We start from the raw sequence: 25,267 nt of genomic DNA on the forward strand, positions 1-25,267 counted from the left end.
GTGGGAATAATATTAGTAGGTTCCTTAGATTTGAATAAAGATTTCATTGAAACAGGTTTTTAAGCAAATATTTCCTATACCCAAAGAGGAATAGGTAGATTAAGAACTTGAGGGAACACCACAGGGATCACCCTTAAAGCTTTTTGCATATATGGGCTGATCATCGGTTTTTCATGGCTTACCATCACATGCTTCTTAATATACTTCTTCTTCTTTAGTTATGAGTTATCTTTGTAAAAATCTGTATCAGTGATTTTTTACCTTTTTTTTTTTTTTTTTTTTATAAAGCAAGAATAGTTAAATGATTTTTTACACTTTTAATCTCGTTTCTTAAAAAGGTGCACTCAGCTTCTAAATATTCTATTGCTGATTGCCTGCTTTAATATATATGATATTTACTCATCATTAATGTATAATCTTGTCTCATCTCTTGTTGTTGTCTTTTAAGATCTTTTATGTTATTCATTAAGATCTCTAATTCAAGTCTTAAATTATATTCTGTACATTTTAATTCATACAAATCACGAAAACCAGTATTATGAGCATATAGTTATATTAAATTACTATAGTCTATTAAATGTATTACATTGAAAATATATTAAATGTATCAGTATTACAAATATTTATATATAGTTATATTAAATTACTATGGTCTATTAAATGTATTACATTGAAAATATATTAAATGTATCAGTATTACAAATATTTATATATAGTTATATTAAATTCATAATATCATTTAAGAAAAAAATACATAGATCAAATATTAATTAAATAAAAAATCCATAGAAAAAAACACATAGATCAAAACTAACCCGAGTCCCGCAAGCTTCAACCTTCATTGAATCATTAGTCATTACACTTCAACCCTAAAAAGTTAAAAACTAAAATCGCCTATCTGCTCCAGCCTCCAACCTCTGTCTCTCACGCAGGCGCCGTTTTCAGCTCAACTCTCAGTCTCTCCCGTCTCTCAGTCTCAAGTACTCTCTCGTCTCTCCCGAGTCCCGTGTCTCACTCTCTCTAGTCTCTAGTCTTCTCTCAACTCTCTCGGAGTCTTGCTGTCTCTCTGCCGAATCTGCCCCTGGGTAAGTTTTTTTTTTTTTTTTGAAATTACATATTAAGATTTATGTGATTTAATTTTGTGATATTAAGATTTTTGTGATTAGGTTTTGTGATATTGAGATTTTTGTGAATATGTGATTGGGTTTTCAGTTTTGTGATATTAGGGTTTTTGTTATTAGATTTTGTGATATTAGGATTCAATACTACTGTACTAGTAATCACTTCTTTAACCATTAAGAAAAAATAATAATGATTAGGAACTTTAATAATTTATAATCCAAGTTGATTCGATAAATAACTCTTGAAATTCTTGTATGAACTCTAAGGGCATCATGAGCGGGAGAGAGTTATATGAAGATTATGAGTCGTGACTATATATTACTTGACATGGAATTTAACCATTAATCCTATCTCACAGAATGGATGTAAAAATTAAGATGCTAAAACAGATTTTTTATTGAAGTAATTTTTAGTAAAGTAGATTTTTTTATTTAAAGTTAAAACAGATTTTTTGTAATAAAAGTTTGTAACACAGATTTTTTTAAATCAGTTTTTTTATTTTATAAACAAATTTTTAATGACAAAGTATGAAATTTACATTTTTAAAAAAATCGGAAAACCAGATCGGAAACCGATAAAACCGAAAGTACCGGTTTAGGAGGGTAACTGGTACGTAATCGATTTTGAAAAATACAAAACCGGTATATACCGGTTCAGTCTTAGATTTTGTCCAAAACCGGACCGGACCGGACCGGTTACACCCCTACCAATATGGGGTTTAACTTTTGAATGGGTAGCAAAAAGTTAAAAAGTGGCATTTCATTACCTAACTAATGCAAACTACACATTATTTTATTTGCAACCATTGCACCCGCACTCCATTAGTCATGGCTAGAGGTATAAATTTAAATCAGGAAACTAGAAAATCGGGGTGTAAATTTAAACCAGGAAACTGGAAAATCGGTCCGATTCGGAACCGGTTCCTATATTATGAAAACCGGTTGGACCCTGTTCGGTTTCGATTCTGTAGTTTCCGGGACCGGACCGAACCGAACCATAAAAATTAATTTTATATATTATGCAAAATATTTTATATATATACATAAGTTTTATATATAATATATAATTATATATTAAATTTTTATATATAATATATATAATTATATATCATATATGAAATAATTTCATATTATAATTTATAAATTATAACATGAAATGTTAATCTTGAATATGAATATTTGTAATTTGTTTGATTATATGTTATTAATATAATTATATATAAGATAATGTTATTATAATTTAAAAAATAAAAGTTTAATCTTAAAAATGAAAATTTAATTGATCATATGCTTCAAACATAATATATATATATATAATTATTAATAACATTTTATCATAAGAAGTAACACTTTATTATATATTTTTTACATTCTAAAAAAATTGAAAAATCAGATTGGACTGTACCGGAAACCGAAGGTACTAGTTTAAGAGTGTAACCGGGGCATAATTGGTTTTACAAAATACAAAATCAGCACATACCGGTTCGGTCCTAAATTTTGTATAAAACCATACTGGACCAGACCAGTTACACCCCTAGTCATAGCTAGGGCATCTTTTGGTTACACAAATGAGATGAAAGTTGAATAAACTATTATTAGAATATTATTTTTTTAATATATATTATTTGTTTGGATTTGAAAAAGTAGAACTGTTTTTTGTATTTTGTTTGGGAGGTTGGAAAAGTTGTAATGATTAGATAAGATGAGATGTGATGGTTTGTGAAAACAAACTAGGCCTAAAACACATGGTGTCTTTAACTCAAAATTTTACTTCATTATTTTCATCAAATCTAAGAAAACATATTGTTCGATATAGTAGGAATGGCGTCCAGCCCATTGGAAACTCATCACCAATAATGAAGGAAAATATAAAATCAAAAGAGGTTGACTCAAATAGAAAAATGTGAAAGTGATATAAAGAAACTATGATTCAACTAATTTAGGAAAAGTAGGATTCAATCATTCTAAAGATCAAAGAAACTTTTATAAAATGAGAGGATCTCTAAAAATCTTCAGACTTCCCTACCCACAAAGACTCCTCAGATTTTTGGCTCTCCCCTTTAGATTTCTATAGCGAAGGTGTCTTCTTTGACCTCTCGGGAACCCTAGTTTTCTATATTGTATTGAGAGCTATGAAAGGCCATCAAAGACTATAAAATCACCAAATATAGTGGATTTTGCCCCCAAAATCTAGGTTAGTCTCTATGTCTCTCTCTTTATTTATAGTTTATATGCTTATTTATTATTTATTTCATAGATGAACATCTGAGCACCATATCAAAGCCCAACCATCATCTTGCTCCATTCAACCGTATTGTTGGGCTATGGCCACGTCGAAAAAATGCATCAAAAATTTGGTGCCATATGTGGGATCGATTTATTACTCTTTAAAAATAAAATAAAAGGATGATCGACTGGCTTGCAAGATCTCTAGAAAGGCATAAAAGTATCCTTCTTACTTTCATTTCTCCATCATTTGGTATTTCTTTTATTTCATTAGGACTCTAGATAACATATATGTGTATATATAGGCACACACACTTACACATATAGCACTCCACAACATATTGTATGGGGCCACGCAATATGTTCCACTGACCTCAAGGTTAGCACTTATCGACCTAGCTTACGGGCAGGCAAGCAAGATGCTCGTCAGTTTGTCCACAGAGGCATGAGCAAACATAGACCCAGTCGTGGGCACCACCAGAATTGCTCACAAACTTAAGCTTGAAACCATTACACTTCACCACTCCATTCACACAGAAAATCTAACCAGGTTGAGCTCTACACAATCTAACCTGCATCTCAGGGTCACACTTGGGCAAGTGCTATCTGTAGTGAGCAGCGACCCATACCATTGAAATTTTAGTGAGAGAGCTCTAAGCCCACCAACTGTGCCCCAAGTGGTGAGCAAGATGCCCACCACGCCGATGGAAACCTACTGAAAAGGTTGGACTTTTCCTTCTGGTTCGTAGCCACTAGGTGCACGTGACCAAACACTAGGGGCGAGTTCAAGTTGCTTGCCTCCATGGTCGTTTGACCTAATCCAAAGGACTAGAGGTCTCCCCACCACATCCATTCCTCACCAATGTGACTAGTAAGCCTGTATCTTGCCAAGTCGAGTCTATTTCATGCCCTGTTTTTTCCTTGCATAGTACTAGTTAGCTTGCCACTAATAGACAAGCGTGATGTTGCCACTGCAAACACAGAACAATAGTGGCCTCAAGAGTTTCCAAGGACAATCTATGACCACCATAAAGCAAGGTCGACCAGAAACTCCATGTAGGGCAAACCTGCCTCTACCTCGCCCCAATCCCTCCAATGACTTTGCTCATCACTCAGAGCTTGCACGTCACCTTTGCTTGCCACTGTGCATGCCAAGCTGGGAGCACATGGAGGGTTGGAGTATCTCACCTCTTGCTACAGTGCTCATCGTGGATGAGACATGCTTGCCAACTTTGTTGAAGTGTGAGAGCCCGCCATGCTTAACTCTGCCATGAGCCATAAATTTATGCTCGAGCCCTAAGACAAAGAATTTATTGATCAAACAGCTCAGCTCAGAATTCTATAAGGCTCTAAAAGAGACTGGACAAGCAAGAACAGAACGACAGAAAAGTTGATAAACGACACCCTTTGCTAACTAGTCTTAATCAACAACGCTCAAGCGTCCTGGCTCAATGATGAGTCCTAAGACATGTAAGCAAAACAAAGATGATACACATGTGGGACAAATCACACCAAAAATAGTTAAGAACAAATAACCTTCAATAGGCAAAAACCACTCATAGGAGGACAAACTCCATCACAACAAAAAATACTCAAGGACAAGCAACATCCACCATGCAAAAATTACTTAGCTGCGAACAATCTCAATCATGCAAAAATTGGAAGCAACAGCTAAATGGCCTGGTGTGCCTTTCTCAAACTCACTATTTGAATTTTATTTTCACTAATAAATTTGGTTTTTGGAGGTTTTTCTCACAAAACTCCTTAGGATTCTGTGTAAATCCCAAAGGATGAATAAGCAGGAACGCACTTTGCTAGCTAATCTTAACCAAAAATAAGTTCAGACCATCTACATCCTAGTCAAGAGCCCAGGCCAAATAAATGAAGCAAAGATGATGCACAATGGTGATAAACCCCGATCATAACAAACTTAGAAACCATCCACCTAACTTGGAGCATTAGCTGCGAGGTCGTCCTCGAGCACCGCCCAGACACCTCAGCTCCTTATATTCACTAGAAAAGAGGAACACGTCGAGCAACAATGATTGCCTAGACCTACAACACTCTTCCCCGACGACAATGCTCGCCCAAAGAAACAAAGTTCTCCCGAGCAACAATACTCGCCCACACAATAAAGGGACTGTGCCACCCTCAAACCTCACTTGAGCACTAGGGAATCGAATTCTTACCAAACATCACGCCACTTAGCTCAGGTTTACAAGTCTCAAACTCGTGATTTGGATTATTTATACTAATGAGTTTGGTTGTTGGTCACCCTAGAGTCAAGCACTTGGACCCTCAAGAAACCAAGGCTACCATTATCTTCGCGACCATGCGCCACTGCAACAATCAAGGGTAACACAACCTTGGCAACATATGTGTGCCTAACAAATCAAACCCAACTAAAGTACTAGCCCAATCTTGGTGACCAACATGCCACCTCGACAATCAAGGTTAACAAGAACTTGGAGACCGACGTATGCCCAAAAAATCGAGCCTAGCCTAAGTGCTGGCTCGATCCTGGTGATTGTCATGCCACCTTGACCATCAAAGCTATCATGACCTTGGCGAACAATGTGTGTCCAACAAATCGAGCCCAACCATTGGAAATCCATACCAATAATAAAGGAAAAGATAAGATAAGGAAGAGATAAGGCCAAAAGAAGTTGACTCAGATACAAAAAGGTGAAATTGACATAAAAAAAAAATATGACTCAATTACTCCAAGGAAAGTACGACTTAGCTACTCTAAAGAATGAATCAACCTATATATATATATAAAGGATCTCTACAAATCTCCAAACTTACCTGCACAGAGAGATTCCTCAGATTGTTCACTCCCCCTTCGGATTACTATAGTGAAGGTGTCTTCTTCAACCTCCCAGAAATCATAATTTCATTCATTGTATGAAAGACTTTAAAATCACCAAATATAGTAGATTTTGCCCCCAAAACAACCTGTGGACATAAACTTTACTGTTGAACGATGTAAATCTCTATGTCTCTATCTTTATTTACAGCTTATATGGTTTATTTATTATTTATTTCATGGATGAGTATTCAAACACTGTATCAAAACCCTACCATCACTGTGGGCCATTCAACCGTATTGTTGGGCTCCGTCCATGTTATAAAAATGCATTAAAACACATAATTAAGCTTTAGCACCACCTATATACACAATCATGCATGGATACCCCCATCTAAATTCCCTTGGTTGAAACATATAATATTAAACCCCTAAATGTGCTTCCTCATTTCCAACTTACCCAAATGTATGATTTTGCCTATAAACCTTCCTCCACCCCAAGCACCTCACAAAGAATGCATTGATTAAGTGTTAGGCTGTGTTTGGTTCCTAAACTCAGTTGAGCTCAGTCTAATTTTAATCTGAGCCTAAAATCCAAACACTCAAATCTCAAATTACTAAATTCATCCCAACTTAAAACCTTTTTACACGTGGACCCACAACTTTTTACAACTTAAAACATCTTTATACGTGAGACTCACAGACTTTTTTAATTTCTCATAAAAAGTACTAAACTCATCTTAACATCTAAACACACTTTAAACTCAGTTCAAATGGGCCCCACATAACTCACTCCACTACTCAATTCACTACTATTCATAAAGAACTCAGCTCAGCTCAACATCCAAACACAACCTTAAACTTAAGTATGCATGTTCACATTTTTATATCTTTATTTCAAGTCACATAATCAGACCCCATGAGGCTTGGTTAAATGATAACTTCCTTTATCATGAAATTTCAAAATCATGTGAATCATGCCATGGCCGAACTATATGATGTAAAAGACTTGACCTTTTTTCAATTCTCTTCATAAAATCTCTTTACCACTATTAGATTTAAGCATATACATAAAAACCCTTTCACATTATAAGCATCTATCTTCAACATACCCCATGGCCGAAGCACACAAGCAAAAGATCAACCTTCTTATACATTTCATCAAATCAAACTTTCTAATATGACTCTTTCTTCACATGATCGTCAAAGTACAAAATTCAAGAAAAGAAAAAATGAGAAGATGATAAGGTTGGCCGAAACTTACATTGCTCAAAACTTCTCCAAGAACTTGCTATTTAACTTATCTAAAGACTCTAAGTTAAGGGCCTTAAGTCTAAGGAAGGGGGAGGAGGTTGGCTTGGTCGGCTAGGGAGTTTGAGAGAAAATGAGAGAGAGCTTCAGGTGAAGGGGTGAAGTAAAGTGTGTGAAATGAGCAGACTCCACTTTGCAAATAGTGGAGTCTGCTAATTGTCAATATACTTGCTACCACATGCCATTTTTGTTTTTTTACTTTTGTTTCAATCACCATGATCATCATATATTATGATGAAATTTTAAATTTGTGGTTAAATAAAAATTAAATTTTCTATTTCTATATCTTCGTTAATTTCACTCTTGGATTTCTCTCTCTTTGTACGAGTCATTACCCAATCTATCACACAAAAAGTAGCCGCTACAGGGTTTTATTTGATTTTTGTTTTTATCATATATTATTGTCTGTAGTATTTTTAAGTATTTATTGTTTCATTATATTTTTTTTTTGTTGAGTTGTGATTGGTCGCTACTTGCATATCATATTGCAAAGTTTGGTTTTGCAACATTAAATATTAACTACTTGAAACATTATTCATAAGGCCTCAATATATTACCTAGAGATGAGTTGGCTTTTGAAATTTAGCTTAATCCCAAAGTGTAGACCCAACAAGGATTTTGCTCCAATAAGGAGGCATGATTATTTGTGTTTCGACTCTATCATCATGGGTGCTAACAAGGGAACGTATAATCAGGGGCGAATCCAACTTAAGGCTTAGAGGCTCTCGTGTCTTGCTCTTCAAAATTTAACAAAATTGCTAAAAACTAGTTATTTTTTGGTTTTCAATTTATAAAAATCAGCTTCCCACCAAAACAAGGTTGTTTTAGTTGCCTTTTTAATAAGAAAAATGATTTTTGCAATCGGAATGTGCAACTGGCGGAGAGTTTTCACGTCATTAAATGAAACGTTGTGTTTCATTTTTTACATTGTAGTAGGCAGGGAGGAGAAAATCTAGCTAACACATGAGCGGGATTTCATGTTTAATGAAACAGTGTGTTTCATTTAAAGTCATGACACACTGTTTCATTCCTCCTGCGAATTCCAACCAGGCATTCTCTCGTCTCTCCTCCCTTCTTGAACAACCCTTCTCCTTTGAAGTGGGTCTTTCTTACCGCAGACCTTGACCCAAAGTCGTTGTGGTACAAATAGAAGAATAACCAAAGACATCAATCAAGAAAACAATGATGTGAATCTGCCTGTAACGCCTACAAGGATGAACAATCATAGAAGAGCACCGACGACTTCAACTTGCAGAAACATTGAGAAGCAATTGAGGGAAGATAACAAAAATGAGAAGATTGAGGCTCAAGGAATGAATGATGTGCCCAGGACTCCAGCAATTACAATCAGCCGGAGAAGAGCCCCAACCGCTCCTGCTCACACGAAGTTGGAGACTCAAAATGTGGATACTTTGGTGCAACGAGTGTATAGTACACAATAGTCGGTGAGGTTGTTGGAGCAAAATATGGAAAAAGTTAAGCATAATGGAGAATGGAAAGGAAGAACTTGCAAAGGTTGATGACTTATTTGAAGAGCTGGGTAATACTTTGGAGAGACCATAAGTTTTTGTCAAACTTGAAAAGAATATTTCTGGAGTTAATAAGCAAACAAGGTCAGAAGTGGATTAAGAGAAAAATGATGACTCGGAAGTTTCTTCGGATCCAAAATCAATTGGGTCACCAGAGACTCGGAGTGAATCATAAGTTGATGTTAAAGATAAGGACAAGAGTGATGATGAGTATGAAGTAGATGTTTTAAAGTCATAACAAGAACTAGGTACTGGGATATCTGATGATCTAGGCATTGTTGAAGCTTCCAATGCAATAGATGAAGCTGTTAATGAAGGGTTTGATGAGTCGGATAATATTTCAAATGAAAAGTTGGAGGTTGTAATAGATGTAAATGTTGAAGCCATCAATGAGAAGGGACCTACTGATGTTCCAATTACTAAGCAAGATAGAGGATCTATAGATTATGTCGCCGTTAAAGTACCCATGGATGTTTTTACAGAGGCTTTGGACCATGTAATTGCTACTAAAGCTTTGCAACCAGAGCATAATATTGATCCAAATTTAGTTCAAGATGAGAACACACAGGATGAATGTTAGAACCTGACTTGTAAGGACTTTAACATACATGTGGCAGAGGTTGATGACATTGACAATAGTGATTCCGAATACACTACTGAAGGGAATTTCGACTGGCAGATTGCCTCGGATGAAAATTCAACCAATTGTGAAGATAACATCAGTGACGATGATGCAACAACAGTAGAAAAGGATCTAGAGGCTTCGGTTCTTCCTAAAGACCAGATGGTTGGTTTTAGAAAGTTGGAGACCACAACAAAATTTCTTGTAGACGTCAAAAAGTCCAAGGAAGAATCAAATCAACTTGCTACTAAGTATAACTATGCAGATGGATTAGATTGGGATGGTGGCATGACTATTGACAATGATTCGCCTTCTGAAAGCTTTGTTGCTCAACAATTGGAAATGCCAATTTCTATTGAATTTGCTAAATACGTAAGCTTGAATGGTGAATACATTAAGGCTCCCTGCCTTGTTCAGAGTATAATATCCAAGATGGAAGTGTATGATTCAGAAGCATTGGTGGATGTTCACAAGGACATCTCCCTGCTCTATTCGGCAACGAAGTCATCCAAGGAAGGGACCCCTTGCCATACTAATAATCCAATGTCAAAGGTCCAAGAAAACATTTAATCTAAAAATTTAGTTAATGTAAAGCCAGTGCACGAATTAACTCATAAATGCCCTCCATCTTTGGACAAGACTCCAACTTCGTTGAAGAAAGTGAGTCCTGATCTGGTTCCTGACAGAAAAATCACCTGCAAAAGTCCATATCAGCATTTCAAGCAGACTAGCTCTCTAGCCAGTTTCCTCGTCCAAATCAGTTGACACTGAGAAAATCTCTAGCTATAGAAAAATTAGAAGATCAGCGACAAATTGATTTTGTTTTCAATTTAAACGAACAGAAAGATCAGCGACAATTTATAATTTTAAATAAATATAAAAATAAAACGAATTTCTTGCTTGCTAATTGCTATACCCATAGAGAGAGAGAGGCAGAGACACGCTTGCCCTTGACATCAATCTTCAAGTCGAGAGAGAGTTTGGGGACACCAATGGAGACGGTGCCGCAGCCAATTCCTTCTTCCTTCAATGCTTGCTTCTCAGTTTTAGTTTGAGGGCACCTCTTGGTCGGAGGGCACCATTGGGGACACCTCTCGGTCGGAGGGTTAATTTCAGTCGGAGCCCTAATTTCATTCAGAGGGAGGGCTTGTTTCAGTCGTTAGGTTCAATCGATGCTTGCTTCAGTTTTCATTTCAATTTTTTTTTTTTTGTCAGATGCTGACATGTTAGCCAGTGGCACAGTGGTTCCACATGGCCGATTGTACCTAGTATAAATGTTTTAATAAACTTTATGGTTCGGCCCCTAAATATGATGCAAGTTTAGGGGATTGCCTTGTACTCCTGCCCTTCCTACCCACAAAGAAAGATTGCTCCATTGCAACACGGCCCTCAAACAATATACCCAATATCCAAAAAATACAACAACTTTGTTCATGTTTTATGTTATTTAGATTGAACAAGTCAACTCTATTCTCATGAGTCACCAAATTCTACCTTTATAGAGATTATCCAAGACAATCATAAGTAGATAGGAGAAATGGAACAGAACTATCATTTCATACCCAACACATGCACAAAAAAAAAAAAAAAAAGTATGCATGTGTAGGTGTGTAAACTATAAGGAAATTGCGATCTGTATGAATCTTATAATGCTGAAACTTCATGTAATTTTAAAAAATCAGCCCCATACCAAAAAATTTCTTTAAGGTTACCAAACCTGGTCCATTTACAAGAGAGTAGCATTGGCTAAAGATCTAGGTGAAAGCTTCGAACAAGAAACGAGGTTGTAAAGTTTACACAGATAACAACCTTCAGAAACTAAAGAACTAGAATGAATAAAATTTTAATCCTACGATCAAAAGGTAAACAGAAAAAAATGTTGTAAAATTTACACAAGACAGTAAGCCTCATAACCCTAAGACTGTAACCGAGTAAATTTGAATTGACAAATTGTTCATGTTGATGTTCAACTGCTCTGGTCGTACATTGCAGTAAAGGTCAAAGTTGCAGCAGTCGTCGTTGCTGATGATAAGGTAGAACTGTCCAGGTTGTCTGAGCCTGAGGATATGGTATAAGATTTATTTTTCATGTCAGGCTTATCCTTCATGTCCAGCTTACTTTTCTGGGCACCTCGCACTTTGAGGTCCATGAAATCGGTAATCAAGCCTGGCTTTGTTATCTTAATGTCATCAACATCAACCTCACTAGTTAGCATCTTGACAACAGTTGACATGGATGGCCGGAGCTTTGGAGCGTCTTGGGTGCAGAGAAGACCAATCTTCAGAAATTTACAAGCCTCCTCTGCATCAAAATCACCATTCATTGCTGGGTCAACCAGTCCAACCAGCACCCTTTGTTCATAAAGTTCCCACATCTGCCAAAGGAGAATTCACATCATGAGCAGTCCCTAAATTATTAAATTGTTTTCTTCATGATTTCAAATAATCTGCCAGCATAAATAAATTTATCTTATTATTCTTAAAGATGTTCCAAAGGAAGACCCAATCTTATTTGGTAAGAAATCTGCATATTCATAGAAATCAAACTCTACCGAAACTCCTGGCTTGAAGATAAACTTGAAACTGTTCAATCAAATACAATGGCCTTGATTGACAAGGCGAGAAATGGATTAAATGTCAATAAGAATATGATTAATTCCCGATGAAGAGAGACAGATTATATGCATTTCAATCGCAAATAATTATATTCATATAAAAATGGAACATCAATGCGTCAAAGTTCAATAGAATCAATTAACAGGAAGGGGCACCATTTTTAATACATCATAGAGAACATATAAAATCTTTAAAACTAGAATATATATTCAAAACAAGGTGGCAATAGGGACTCATGAAGAGGGTGCTCATGGCAGTTCAGTTAGCTCACTATGTAGGATGGAAGCAGTCAAAAAGGGTTGCAGCTGACTTTTAAGGGCCCTAACTAGAATACACTAAGAAACCTTACATCTACGAGGTGAGGAGAGAGGAAAAGAGAGGAAGGGAGAGCAATGACGAACTCGTACGAACCATATCTGTATGAAATGTGTCAACTACTATAAAATCAGCTTGCTTGCCACTCCAATTGATTTGCACCATAGTGAGTTTTAAAGAAAAAAATGAAAACCCCCTCTAAGAAGTCAATTGATCTAGAGCCCCTTATTTTAGAAGGAACATCAGGTTTCTGGGATGTGGGTTATAGGTCTACTTTCATATTTGACAATCTCCTCTTGCAATTGATTAAAGCTTTCAACTAGGTTGTAGTCAAACTTTTCAAGCAATCCTAAGTTTCTTTTCCTCCGTACCATCACCCTCTTGAGCTTCTTCTCCAATTTCCTCAAAAACATCCTCGTTGCTTTATTGGGGTGGTGTTATAAGTGACTGCCGCATCATCAAATGCTCTATAGTCTCCAACTGCTTCAGTTGTACCTCAGGCTGTAGTTCCTTCTGTTCTTATTGTATGTGTATATTGAATATAGTTGCTAACTAAATATGGTGGGACCAGTTGCAACTTTACAAAATGTGACAAGGAAAAAGAACCCTTCACGCATGGCACAAGATAAAGCATCTGTTCAAAAGCTCAATTCCCACCAAAAGATTGCATGACAAAAATCGACCACAGTGAATACAACTGCATTTTGTCAATATATTTCTTGACTTCTTCTAATCATGAAATATTATCAAAACAATTCCATCGATCTTCAATGCAACCAAGCCAATTCTCTATTTTTTTCGAAGTACCAAGCCAATGCTCTATCCTAAAGTTCTATACAATCATGCAACCATTTTTACCTTCTTCTTCTAAAATTCCCATTTAATCATCATATTTTTTGACTTCTTGCAATCAGTTAAAGTTCCTTCAATTCCATTGAAACTACAAAAAACATTGTTACAAAACTTCCACTGATCTCCATTGGCTTGCCTCCTGATGAAATCAGCCACGTAGGTAGGTAGCTTCACCACAAAATCTAGCATCACTCTATACTCCAGCACTACCGTCTCTATCAGAACTTTTATTTGTATCTCTCATTCCTTCTGATCCCTTGGCACATATCTATTCTAGGTCGTGCTCATATCTCACAACACATTTGTATCTTTCAATTGATATGGGTGTAACTTGTTACACCCATATCCATTGATATCATCAGGTATGCTAGTACGACCATATCTTTCAGCTTACTAGTATATTTTAACAATGCCGTATCCACCGTTGTGTTCTTATCTTCCAACACTGCTAAATCATGCATCCATATCCAAAGCATCATCACTCAATGTAAAGAAGATTATGCTCACAAACAAGTTGCAAGCAAATCCCATTGCCGGTTTCAACTCTTATCATAAAAACTTAAAATGACACCATTGGACTCCTTCATTAACCTAAGCTCTGATTGGGTTTCATGCATAGCAAATTGGGATCATGAATGAACCAAAATCTGACTTAGAAGAGTCCCATATCCACTTTGTGTCACCCAAATGGTTTTTGCCAGTATGCTTGGCTGCCATCATTTGAAGGCTATACAAGGCTTTGATAACAACTAATGCAAAATGAGAGTAATGAATAGGGTGTTAACCAACCTATAAAACTATGAACATCCTAGAGTCTGCTACGAGCTCTACAATCCACTAAATATATTTATTGAATTGGTTTTTGAAGGTTAGTATATCCCTTAAATTATAGTAGGAATCCTAGATGATAGTCAATGGTCTTGAGACTTGCAATGGTTCTTACTTGATCCTGCAAAACTAAGAAGGGAATTATCTCGGTTCCCATATGATTGACCTCAGTTCTCATTGATCATGCTGAACATGAGTCATTGTTCTTGGGTAACTTGTCCTACATCAGTTCATCATAGATATATTTAAACTTTGACAATCGAAGCCATCATTAAACGGTAAAGAAGAAGCTTTAAGATCATGTGAAGTGGCATATCTTACTACTATAGATTATGCTGACAAAGCATGTGGCTCATACAACAAATTTCTCATGGGGCATGGATATAAAGAGTACATGGACTTGCACATAAGTTAAATCAAATCTAAGGCTTAAAGAATTATTGTCATACCATTGAACAAGATTTTGATCAAGCGTTGGAATCACTTTAAATAATTAAAGACTTTAAATAATCATACACAAAGAACTCAAGATGATTATACCTTGATGCCTATACTCTAAAACAACTTGATACGATTTTCTTTTTCACAATTTCACAAGAAGGAAGTCGCAAATCAATTTCATCTTCTCAAATCATGGAATGCATATGCAATCTTAATCTTATAGTAAGAAAAAGGAAAACAACTCATGATTTATTTGAGGAGCTCAATAAGAAATTCTTACCCTTTCTAGGAGATACTGTTCTTCAATAGGTAATCGTGTATTTGTGTTGCATCTCCCGCTTACTATTTCCATAAGAAGGACACCAAAACTGTAAATATCTGCTTTCCGCGTTAATTGCCCCTTTATTGCATATTCTGGTGCCAAATAACCTCTAAAATAACAAATATAAATGTTAATAGCTGATTCATATGTTTTACAAACTCAAAAAAAAAAAAAAAGACATAAAATAAGAGATAAATAAATAGAGAGGGAATGGATGATGGACAAATATAGACTTTGTTTGAAAATTGTGATGAACGAAGATCAAAGAAGCTTGACTTGTAGGGATGAAGCACCCCAAATTCGAAACATATCAGTACAGATGAGCTGCACCAGAGAAAGATCCTATACTACGTTTGTTCCATTGGGAAGGTAGATTCAGGGCTATTGAAGCATAACTCAAAGAATAAATCAAACCTGAGTTACATGGTTATATCAACATAATCAGAGCAAGACTTTATGACAGGTGTATGTTTACTTCCCACGTATGCCTGGGGCATAACATCATTTACTTTAAAAAAATCCAACCATTGGAACCCCCCTACATAATCATCAACCAAATTAACAGCATTGACAGCTAAAATGCCTATCATCACATCATTTACTTCAAAAAATCCAATCAGTGGAACCCCCTACATGATTATCAACCAAATTAACAGCATAGACATCTAAAATGCCTATCATTTCGAAAAGCTAATGCGTGGACCCAAAAGTGGATAAGTGAGTCTGAACAAGTTTTCACTTTCATTTTACCAACTATCATTAAGGCAAGAGAATAATACTAGAACTTACATTGTTCCTGCCACACGTGTGCTAACGTGAGTCATGTTGGGTGGGATAAGCTTTGCAAGCCCAAAATCTGAAATCTTGGGTGTTAGGTCTTTGTCAAGGAGAATATTGCTTGCTTTGATATCTCTGTGAATAATATGGGGTCGTACTTCCTCGTGAAGGAAGGCAAGCCCACGTGCAATACCAATACAAATCTTAGTCCTTGTTCGCCAATTAAAGTAGATATTACTTTGACTTCCACCTGAAACCGAAAAGGTTCTAGGGCATTCAGGAGCTGTTTAATTGAACAACTATGAAAGTCAAAATAAGATGCATGTCCACAAAATTGAATGTTTCAAACTGATATTTTTAATCAGTCCATATATTAAGGCAGGAATTTAAAAATATATATTCCTGAAACTGTCACAGTAAAGATGTTAAATTATAGATCAATATTGCTGAGGCAAAAGCAAAGGTATAATAGCATAATACAAGCAAGGCCTTCCAAAACAAGAACAATAGGAATTTACCGATAAGTGTTTGTGCAAGGCTATTATTCTCAAGATAGTTGTAGACCAAAATTCTGTGATTTTCTTCCACACAACAGCCGTAGAGCTTAACCAAATTTTCATGCTCTATATCTGAGATCACATTAATTTCAGTCAAGAACTCCTTCACTCCCTGTCTTGACTCGGCTGAAAGAACTTTTATAGCAGCAATCTTCCCATCTTTAAGCCGTCCCTTGAAAAACAGAATTAAGTGTTTAAAAAGGTGTTATTCATGAGAGAATGAAAGTAAGATAAAAGGTTAATGGGGCTCACACTTAAATCATCTAGATAATCAATCTTTTTGAAATATGACCCCCAAACTACCAGTTTTGATAATTGTTAGCCCAATTTGAAACTTTAGTAGCAATTGTGACCCTCATTAAGATGAATGAAAAGAAGTGATGTAGCACAATCTTTATAGTCTAATCTTGATGGAGGGTGCAAATTGCAAATGAAGTTTCAAAACTGCAGTGCTAATTGATAAAATTGATAATTTTGAGTTATATATAAAAGGAATGATGATTCATGGGGTTAATTGGAGTTTCTCCAAAACTTAATTATCATGCAAAATGATCAAATAAAGCATATGTTAAATAGAACATCTGTAGTTACCTTATACACAGAACCAAAACCACCCTCCCCAATTTTATTGGTTTGACTAAAATCTGCAGTAGCAGCTCTCAACTCTTTGTAAGTGTAAAGTCTCACATTGTGAATGCCTGACACATCTGTCCAGAAAAAGCAATCAGCAATCAGAAGTCATTGTGTTTGCATGCTTACTCTGAGAAAGTGATAATTTAGTCATGAAAACAAAACAGTTGGTCCTAAAACATCTGATATTTTATTGTCATTAGTTACAGGGTTTACCATCATCAACATCAAAGCTTCCTTGTGTCTTCGGTCTCCCTTTCCTACTGAATGAGAAAGGAAAACAAGTCATAACTCAGTGATACCAGCCTTTCTATGTAAAACTGTTTAACAGTGGCTTCGAAAGAAAACTCTTCCAAGACCTGCCAAACTCAAACATTGAACATGCATATTAGTCCTAGTGCATAATCAGGAAATGAAAATAATGGAAAATTTTTGGTAAATTTCCTATTGGCGAAACACTAATGTAAACAAAAACAATAAAGACACATGTGAAACAATATTGCTGTTAACTTTACCGTTCATATTTCTGAAACATCTATAAGACTTGAGAAAATATACACAACCTAAAATTATAGCAGTAGTGCCCATTCGTTCCTCCACAATGTTAGCATCATATTGGAGTTTTATCAATGTCCTACAAGTCTCTCTAAATTCCTTTATCATTTTGGACTGGGTAATTCCAATTATTTCAGATGCTCATCTGCTCGAGTGGTTTTCTCAGAACTCCCTCTCCTATTAAAGGGGACATTCACTACTATAAACCATGATTTTAATCACAATCATGATGCCCACCTTTCATGATTCGACATATATCTCACGCTACCACGTTGAAGCATATCTACCGCATGCCGGACAATCAGAATTTAGCAGATCTTAATATAATCAATAAATGGTAAATGATGTACGAGAGGATCAGGACAAAATTAACACCCAAGATAGGTAGATAGGTGCACCAAAATGTGTTGGAGATGTACTGTAAATCACTGAGTACTCAAATTCCACAAATCTCGGCGTCAGAGGTAAAATTATTAGAGACCAAACAAAAATCTATCCATTTGTTAAGTATGAGAACAAAAGTTCAGCCAGACAAATGACAGAAGGAAAAAGTGACAGCTTCACACAAAAAGGAATCTACAAAACCTATAGCATCCATCTAAAAAGCAAGAAAAATTTCCCCCTTCACACCATTATCAACGAAAAACAGGAACACGAAATTGAAAGTAAAAGGCATAAAAGATAATAAAAGAAAGGAGATTTGAAACAAACCTCAGGAGCTCAGAGAAAGAAGAGAAGAACCTGTTGATAGAGTAGAGAGAGAGAGAGAGAGAGAGAGAGAGGCGGGATGCGCTAAAAGGGATTTTGGTTTTGGGGGGTGGGAACGACGGATGGGAATGATAATAATAGTAGGTACTAGTCTTTCCAAAGTCCATGAAGGCATGCTTACGCCCTTTGAAGTTTGAATTTTCTTTCTCTCGCTCTCCCTCTTACCGAGTCACACTTTCCATTCCGTATGAAAGAACTTAAAAAAGAGGACTGACTTGATCAAACACTAATGAATGTTGATTGAAAGCTCTATAAGATAAGCCAGACAGAGAGACTATACAGAATAGAGGACCCCAGTCGCCTCTGTGGTAGGTTCTGGCTTACGTATACGTTGCAGGAGTTCTATGCATGGAATTATGGCGACGTATGACATCAACTGCAAACCAATTAGTTTGCAATAATTCTCAAGCACCATTTATTATTTTTATTTTTATTTTTATATAAATAAATTAATATAATTTTATATAATACGTCAAATTTATTTTATAATAAAATTAACTTCTCAATTTAATATACTATATCAACAGTTTATAAATTATTTTTGTAGAATCTAAAGCACTTCTCTTTTTATAATCTTTATATTACGCATGTAAAGTGATCTTATCAAAATAAATTTTTAAATTGATATGACTTAATTTAATAAGTTTTTTTATTTATCATCTTTATACTACATATCTACTAAAGAAAAAAAAAATAAAAACAGGTAAATAGTATAAAAATGATAAATAAAATTTTTCTAATTTAATATATCAAATATATTTCATATTTAAAAAAATATTTTATAATTTAACGGGAAAAAGAAATACATCAGTCTGCATTATTTTTATATAAAATTCTTATATTGACCAATCATTTCTATTATTTATATGCCTCTCAGGTGATATTGACTTAGAAATTTCTTGTTCTTACGCAATAAAACAAAAACAAAACAAAATAAAAATTCCTTGTTCAGATTGAGGTCCAATAAAGTATGCTCAAAATCCAGCATCGCCTGGCATTTTACGTCAAGCTGACAAGCTCACACTTGCGAAGAAAAAGTAGGCCTTTTACCATATAAAAATAGAAATAATTTATACATATTCTTTTTAGAATAATGCTACTCTTACTATTCTTGATCTCGCTTCTGGTCCCGTTATATTTTTTTAATATTTTTTTTATTTAATGATTAAGTAAGTATTTTTTAATAATATTATAATTTTTTTATTTTTTAAAAATATTTTATAGTGTTAAAAAAATACATATATAAAAAAATAAAATAAAAAAACACTACATTTTACACTGAGCGGGACCGGGAGCGAAACAGCCAGCAAGGGCTGTAGAGGCATCCTTCTATTTATAGATAAGACTAATAATCCATTTATAACGCCTCAATAGCCCCCGCTCCGAGTCCCGCTTCCCGATCTCTCTAGTGTAAAATCTTATATTTATTTTTTTATTTATATATATTTTTTAATATTATAAAATATTTAAAAAAATAAAAAAATTATAATATCATTAAAAAATATTTACTTAATCATTAAATAAAAAAAATATTAAAAAAATTAAAAAAAATGTAACAGAACCGAGAGTGGGACCGGGAGCGGGGGCTTTAGCTTTATCCTTTATAAAAAATAAACTCCAACTCAAAAATATCAAAGACTCTACAAATAACTTGTCTATTTAGAATTGTACTTAATATTATTTTAAAAAAATAAAAAAAATAATATTTACAGTCTTAAAATATGCAAGTCTCATATATTCATTTTGAAAAAAATAGATAAATATGAAATTCACATGAAAATTTTTTTTTTTTTAAATAGACTCTACATTTTTTCAGAGAGCATGCAAAATTAACACAACCTAAAACTATATATAAAAGTCATCAAAAAAAAAAAAAAAATAGATGTGAAACAAGGAAGGCAAGCATGCACCCCGGGGTTAGCGTGCTTCAACGCCCCGTGGCGACGGTCGTCGTGAGATCACCACGTTTAAACTGTCAATTTTACTTGTTTTTCTTTCCTAAAAGATGTAATGCCTTAGAGGCTCAGATTGAATATTATAAATCGAAGGAATCTTACAGTACTTTGGAGCGATAGGTTCTCATGATTTCAAAAGATAGATTTTGACATTGACCACTACTTCCATTAAAATATACAAAATTTTGTTCAAACTCAGTTTGTGATGAGTTGCTTAGATTTTTAATACCCACTGTCCACTCTTTTCATTGAGTGTAAAGAAGTATTTAAATATTTAACAAGAATGATATTTCTGACTTTAATCTTTGTCTGTTTCATTTTCTCTTTCTCGAACTTTTTCAAAATATTTGGTCTTAAAAAATCTTACCCAGTTCTGTTCTCTTCAATAATAAGTGGAGGTGTAAAAAAAAAACTGGTGAACCAGTAAATCGAATTGGACCAAATCCATAATTCGGTCTGGTACCGAGTTTGGTTTAGTCCGGTTCCGATTCTCTCTTTTTTTTTTTTCTAAAACCGAATCGGAACGATCCATATATATTATAATTTTTATATATAATATATAATTATATATAAAATAGTTTGTATTATATGATAAATTAATAATTAATATAATATTAAATTTTAAAATTTTATATTACTATAGTCTATTGTATTAAATAGTTAAACTAATACTATATAGTACACATTAATAGTTATACTAATATTATATCACTATATATTATAATATATCACTATAGTCTATAATATAATTATAATATGTTACAATATATTATTACTATAGTATTATATACTGTAATATATTATTATATGTATTATATAATATATAATATAGTATATTAAAATTAAAAAATCAGACCGAACTGGTAAAATCGAAAGTATCGATTTAGAGGAATAACCCATGCAAAATCAGTTCTTGAAAATTTAAAATCGATACGTATCGATTTGATCCAAAATTTTATCTAAAATTAGACTAAACTGAATCAATTACATCTCTAATAATAAGATTAGAGACAGAGAGAGAATGATGAGAGTGAAAGCGTCTTTTTATCCTCCCACTGGAATTCGAGGAGTTACTCATGCGGCTGTGTCACTGTGCCCATCAACAGTACAGAAACAGATGCTCAAACGGATTGGGTTAGGGGTATAGTTTTTCAGAACAGTAATGATACACGTGGTCAATTATAATCTTTTATATAATTATGTTTTGAAAAATGTTATCGATATTTATAATTTTATTATGTATGGTGCCAATTATTGAAATGATGAGTATTTTAAATTTTTTATATTCAAAACTCAAATTAAAAAATGAAAATTTGATAAAATGGAATGGATACTCGACACGTATAAAATAACGTTAAATGCAATCATGAATTGTACAAACACAGTATATTCTTTTTGAAAAATAATAGTCTATAATTAAAAAATTAATTTTTTTTGAGTCTCATATTTATTTATTTTTTTCAAAAACATTATACTATACTTACATATTCTATGACTACAAATATCATTTTCCATTATAATATTCTATCTAATTTTGTACATACTTGTAGCACTATTCGTATGTTTAAGATTGATTTAATTTTTGTAAAATAATATTATTTTTTATAAATTATTTTACAAAAATATCCTTTATTTAAAAATTATTATATAAATAATAGTAAAAGAAATTATATATATATATATATATATATTTTTTTTTTTTCCATAAGTCCGGATTTTGGGCATGGGAGGCGAAGGACTTTTTGAGTATAGGAAGTTGGCGGTAGCAACGACAATGCAGCGTCTCTTTTTTATTTTCATTTGCTCTTTTCCGGGTTTTCTAAACCCAATTAGAGCATCCAAAGGTAAAGTCGAATTTTAGCTAATCTCATATATTTTGTCTTTTGTTTATTCTATTCAGTCACATTGGATTATCAATCTACTCTCTATATAATAATAAAATATATATTTTTTAATTTTTTTTATCTAATTTATTTTTGTCATAATCTCTGTTACTGTTACCTTCAACACAATCTCAGTATAAACAACCAACAGCATTAATAAAACCAAACCCAACAACTGCTTCAAGAACCAAACTTTATGCACCAAAAAAACAGAATTCAAAGATCATAAATACTCTTGATCTAGAACCAGAAAGCTGGAGGTATGAAACTTAACTACATAGAGACATTCAAAGGCAAGTAAAGATACAAATGGAATTACAACATCTTTGGCTTCAAGTTTCTCTGCCCAGGCATTCATGGCATATTGATCATTATCAGCAACACAAATTACAAAATCAATAGTTTTATATGGTTATAGATATTCCCTTGTATTGGCATACATCAGTGCTGCAAAACATTCTAAACATAGAGAAAACCTAGTCCTTGCATTATATGTCAGACTTTCATTCCAAAATCCATTACAAACCACACAGATTTCATTAATGAAATTGATCAACATCTATTACAAAATCACTAGAGCAAACAACAAGTCCATTACAATAGATAATGCCTCATTACATTTGTAAGCCACCAGCAAAAATAAGATTCTGCCTCATTATATTTTGAAGTCCATTATAATATACCATGTCAAAACACCAGCAAGTCAAAAATGTAATTCCACCAGCAATACAACAGAAATAGGCAGCATCATGTATGACAGAAAATACAAGACTGAAGAACATGCTAGCTGCAAATGAAGAACAAAGGAAGGTATGCTAGGGACAAATGAAGAGCATGTCATGAATAGTGCATATCATAAATGTTGGTAGTGGATAAATCCCATCACCAAGTTGTGTCCACATGGGTGGGGAAGTTATTTATTAACTCTCCACCACTACTACAACTTTAGGGAAGTTAATTAACTTCCAAGTGTGAAAACTCTTTAAATAAGAGTCTACGTACATTAAATGTGGTGAGTGAAAAAGTCTAGTAAAAATATAAAAACTCTCCTCTCTTTTCATTTTCCTAGAGAAACCATCTAGATCTTTTGATCTTGAAGAGCGAAATTTTCTAGGGGACTCTAGTAGCCTCCTAAACAACGTAGAATTGCAAATAACAAAGCGACGTGGGCTGTAAGACAAGTAAAGATCCGACCTTATGCGAATTTCACTCCTTGAGGTAATTTGATTTAACATTGGTATTAGAGCCTATGTTGCTTGTTTTCGCCCATATGAATAAGATTAAATGTGATGCTTTGGAATTAGTTTAAAAGGGTGTAATTGATAATATGCCATGATTGTTTGTGTTTCAGATTTTTCATTAGAGGCTACAATATGACATGTTTAAGATTGAATTATCTACATGAAAACATTTCTTATAATATCAAAAACATATCTCTTAATTTTGGTGAAGTTTCGTTGTGGATAGAAGAAGAAATCTCAAATCCTAATTTTAGAATTCATGTTTAGACCGAGACTTTTGAGTCACTTTTTAACCAACCAAATCTGATTTTTTGGATATAAATTTTATATGGTTAGAAAAATGGGTTCACAAGCTTTAATTGGACATATCATATGCTTAATTTGGACTTAGTATGAGTAAGTTATGAACGATTGAAAATAAGTGGTCGAAATTGAAAAAACCAGAATTTTGAGTTGAGGAATAAGACGATAAACAGTGTTTTTGACCCAGTCCCACTCTTGGTAAAAGAGAGTTTAGTCCACCCTTCCACTTGGCTCCATTATTACTCACTTTACCGATACACATACACATTAAGATGATTGAATTTTGAGCTTAGAAGTCTGAAAATACCATGAGCGGAGGAGATGATGTACACTTTTCATCGCGGGCAAGTGAAACAAAAGAAACACAACCTCTAAAACCAAAATGAAGCCCACACACATAGGCAGCACGTGCGGAGGCTTTCGCTGCCATTTTTTGACACATGCAGCACGTGTAATCATGTGTTGGTGTCTAAAGTTGATTCATATATTTTTTTGTTGAAACAAGAGAAGGAAAAAGTTTTTTTAAAAAATAAAATAAAATTTGGGACCTTTGTCATACTTCCTCAAGTCCAATTTTTCGGTATTATGTGATATTTATATAGATTAGTTATGGATGTATCTATTAAATCATGATTAAATGCATATCCATATTGAATATGTCCCTAGATTTGATGACCTATCAAACTCTTCTCATTAGTTGAGAATGTGGATTCTCTATCCATTGAACCATCAAGCATACCACTATGATTGAATTCATTGATATTTTTTATAAAATTGGATAGAGAGTTGACATTAGTAATTTGTTGGGCTCATATATAATGTATTTATGTATTTTTATGTGAATGGATAATGTGTAACTTATAAGCATATCAATGACGTGGCATCCCTATTTATTTATTATTTTCCTAGAAGATTTACTTTGGAAATGTAATATTGTGAATGTAATTTTGTCATTGAGACCATGTAAAGGGATGTGTTTCATGTCTATTGATATATTTTAAGATCATTCTAACATGATGCACCAAATTTCCAATGAGGCTTCGGGTGGAGCCTATGTGTTTAACGCAATAATTGTTGATTTTTCATATTTGATTAATGGATTATATGTGCATGACTTTCGAGTTTTTTTTTTTAAATTAAAAGAAAAACCCCTCCATAAATTTTAATTTTATTCAAAATTAATTAGATATGGTATTTGGACATATATAGTGGAAGATGATTACTACTTTTTTGCGAAATTTTCAATTTCACTATGTAGGAAGGAATTCTATTGTCTAGTTAGATTTTGGAATAAAATTAAATGTGTGCTAATGCCAATCTCGCACAATGAATGTGGTGATAATGACCACTAAGAACGTAGTTGAACTTATTAAATGAGAGAAACTGGTTGGGACCAACTATGACATGTGACATAGAAAAATTCAATATCTGCTATTTGAACAAGAGGTCCTTGAAAAGCTGTCTCACCTTATGATACAGCCTGAAGAAGGGAATACTTCCCAACATCGTCGTGATATTGAAGCGACTACACGATGTTTGCACACTCACGACTATAAGTATCATTTCTCATATTATCATGATAAGTTTTTTATTTGCCATTACTGCCA

At 34.0% G+C, this 25,267-nt stretch overlaps 1 protein-coding gene and 1 long non-coding RNA gene across 3 annotated transcripts; both read right to left on the minus strand.

Annotated features, from left to right (window-relative positions):
* Positions 1 to 9,954: 9,954 nt before the first annotated feature.
* LOC108995857 lies at positions 9,955 to 10,866 on the minus strand. The gene is made up of 2 exons (XR_001996920.2): positions 10,535 to 10,866; positions 9,955 to 10,313 (listed from the first exon to the last, which is right to left on the minus strand). It is a non-coding gene; the product is annotated as an uncharacterized LOC108995857 (long non-coding RNA).
* Positions 10,867 to 11,258: 392 nt separating this feature from the next.
* On the minus strand, positions 11,259 to 18,441 carry LOC108996056 (cold-responsive protein kinase 1). Of its 2 annotated transcripts, none has more exons than XM_018971841.2 (7): positions 18,222 to 18,441; positions 17,172 to 17,314; positions 16,917 to 17,032; positions 16,287 to 16,497; positions 15,781 to 16,018; positions 14,950 to 15,100; positions 11,259 to 11,992 (listed from the first exon to the last, which is right to left on the minus strand). In XM_018971841.2, the coding sequence occupies exons 2-7, from the start codon at positions 17,242 to 17,244 to the stop codon at positions 11,585 to 11,587; spliced, it is 1,197 nt and encodes a 398-aa protein (XP_018827386.1). In that variant the 5' UTR covers positions 17,245 to 17,314; positions 18,222 to 18,441; the 3' UTR covers positions 11,259 to 11,584. The 2 variants fall into 2 exon arrangements, with proteins under 2 accessions (XP_018827386.1, XP_018827392.1); XM_018971847.2 differs by having other exon boundaries at positions 11,277 to 11,992; positions 18,252 to 18,441.
* Between the last annotated feature and the right edge of the window lie 6,826 nt (positions 18,442 to 25,267).

This window comes from Juglans regia, chromosome 2 (assembly GCF_001411555.2).
Source record: "Juglans regia cultivar Chandler chromosome 2, Walnut 2.0, whole genome shotgun sequence".
Lineage (NCBI taxonomy): Eukaryota > Viridiplantae > Streptophyta > Magnoliopsida > Fagales > Juglandaceae > Juglans > Juglans regia.

What these genes read in the sequence shown, in the direction of transcription:
- LOC108996056 (XM_018971841.2), bottom strand. Translation starts at nt 17,244, where the DNA reads ATGACTTGTTTTCCTTTCTCATTCAGTAGGAAAGGGAGACCGAAGACA. An exon ending in AAGCTTTGATGTTGATGATG is followed by an intron (nt 17,033 to 17,171) that starts GTAAACCCTGTA and finishes TTTTCTGGACAG; the next exon opens with ATGTGTCAGGCATTCACAAT. An exon ending in ACACGTGTGGCAGGAACAAT is followed by an intron (nt 15,101 to 15,780) that starts GTAAGTTCTAGT and finishes TTGTTATTTTAG; the next exon opens with AGGTTATTTGGCACCAGAAT.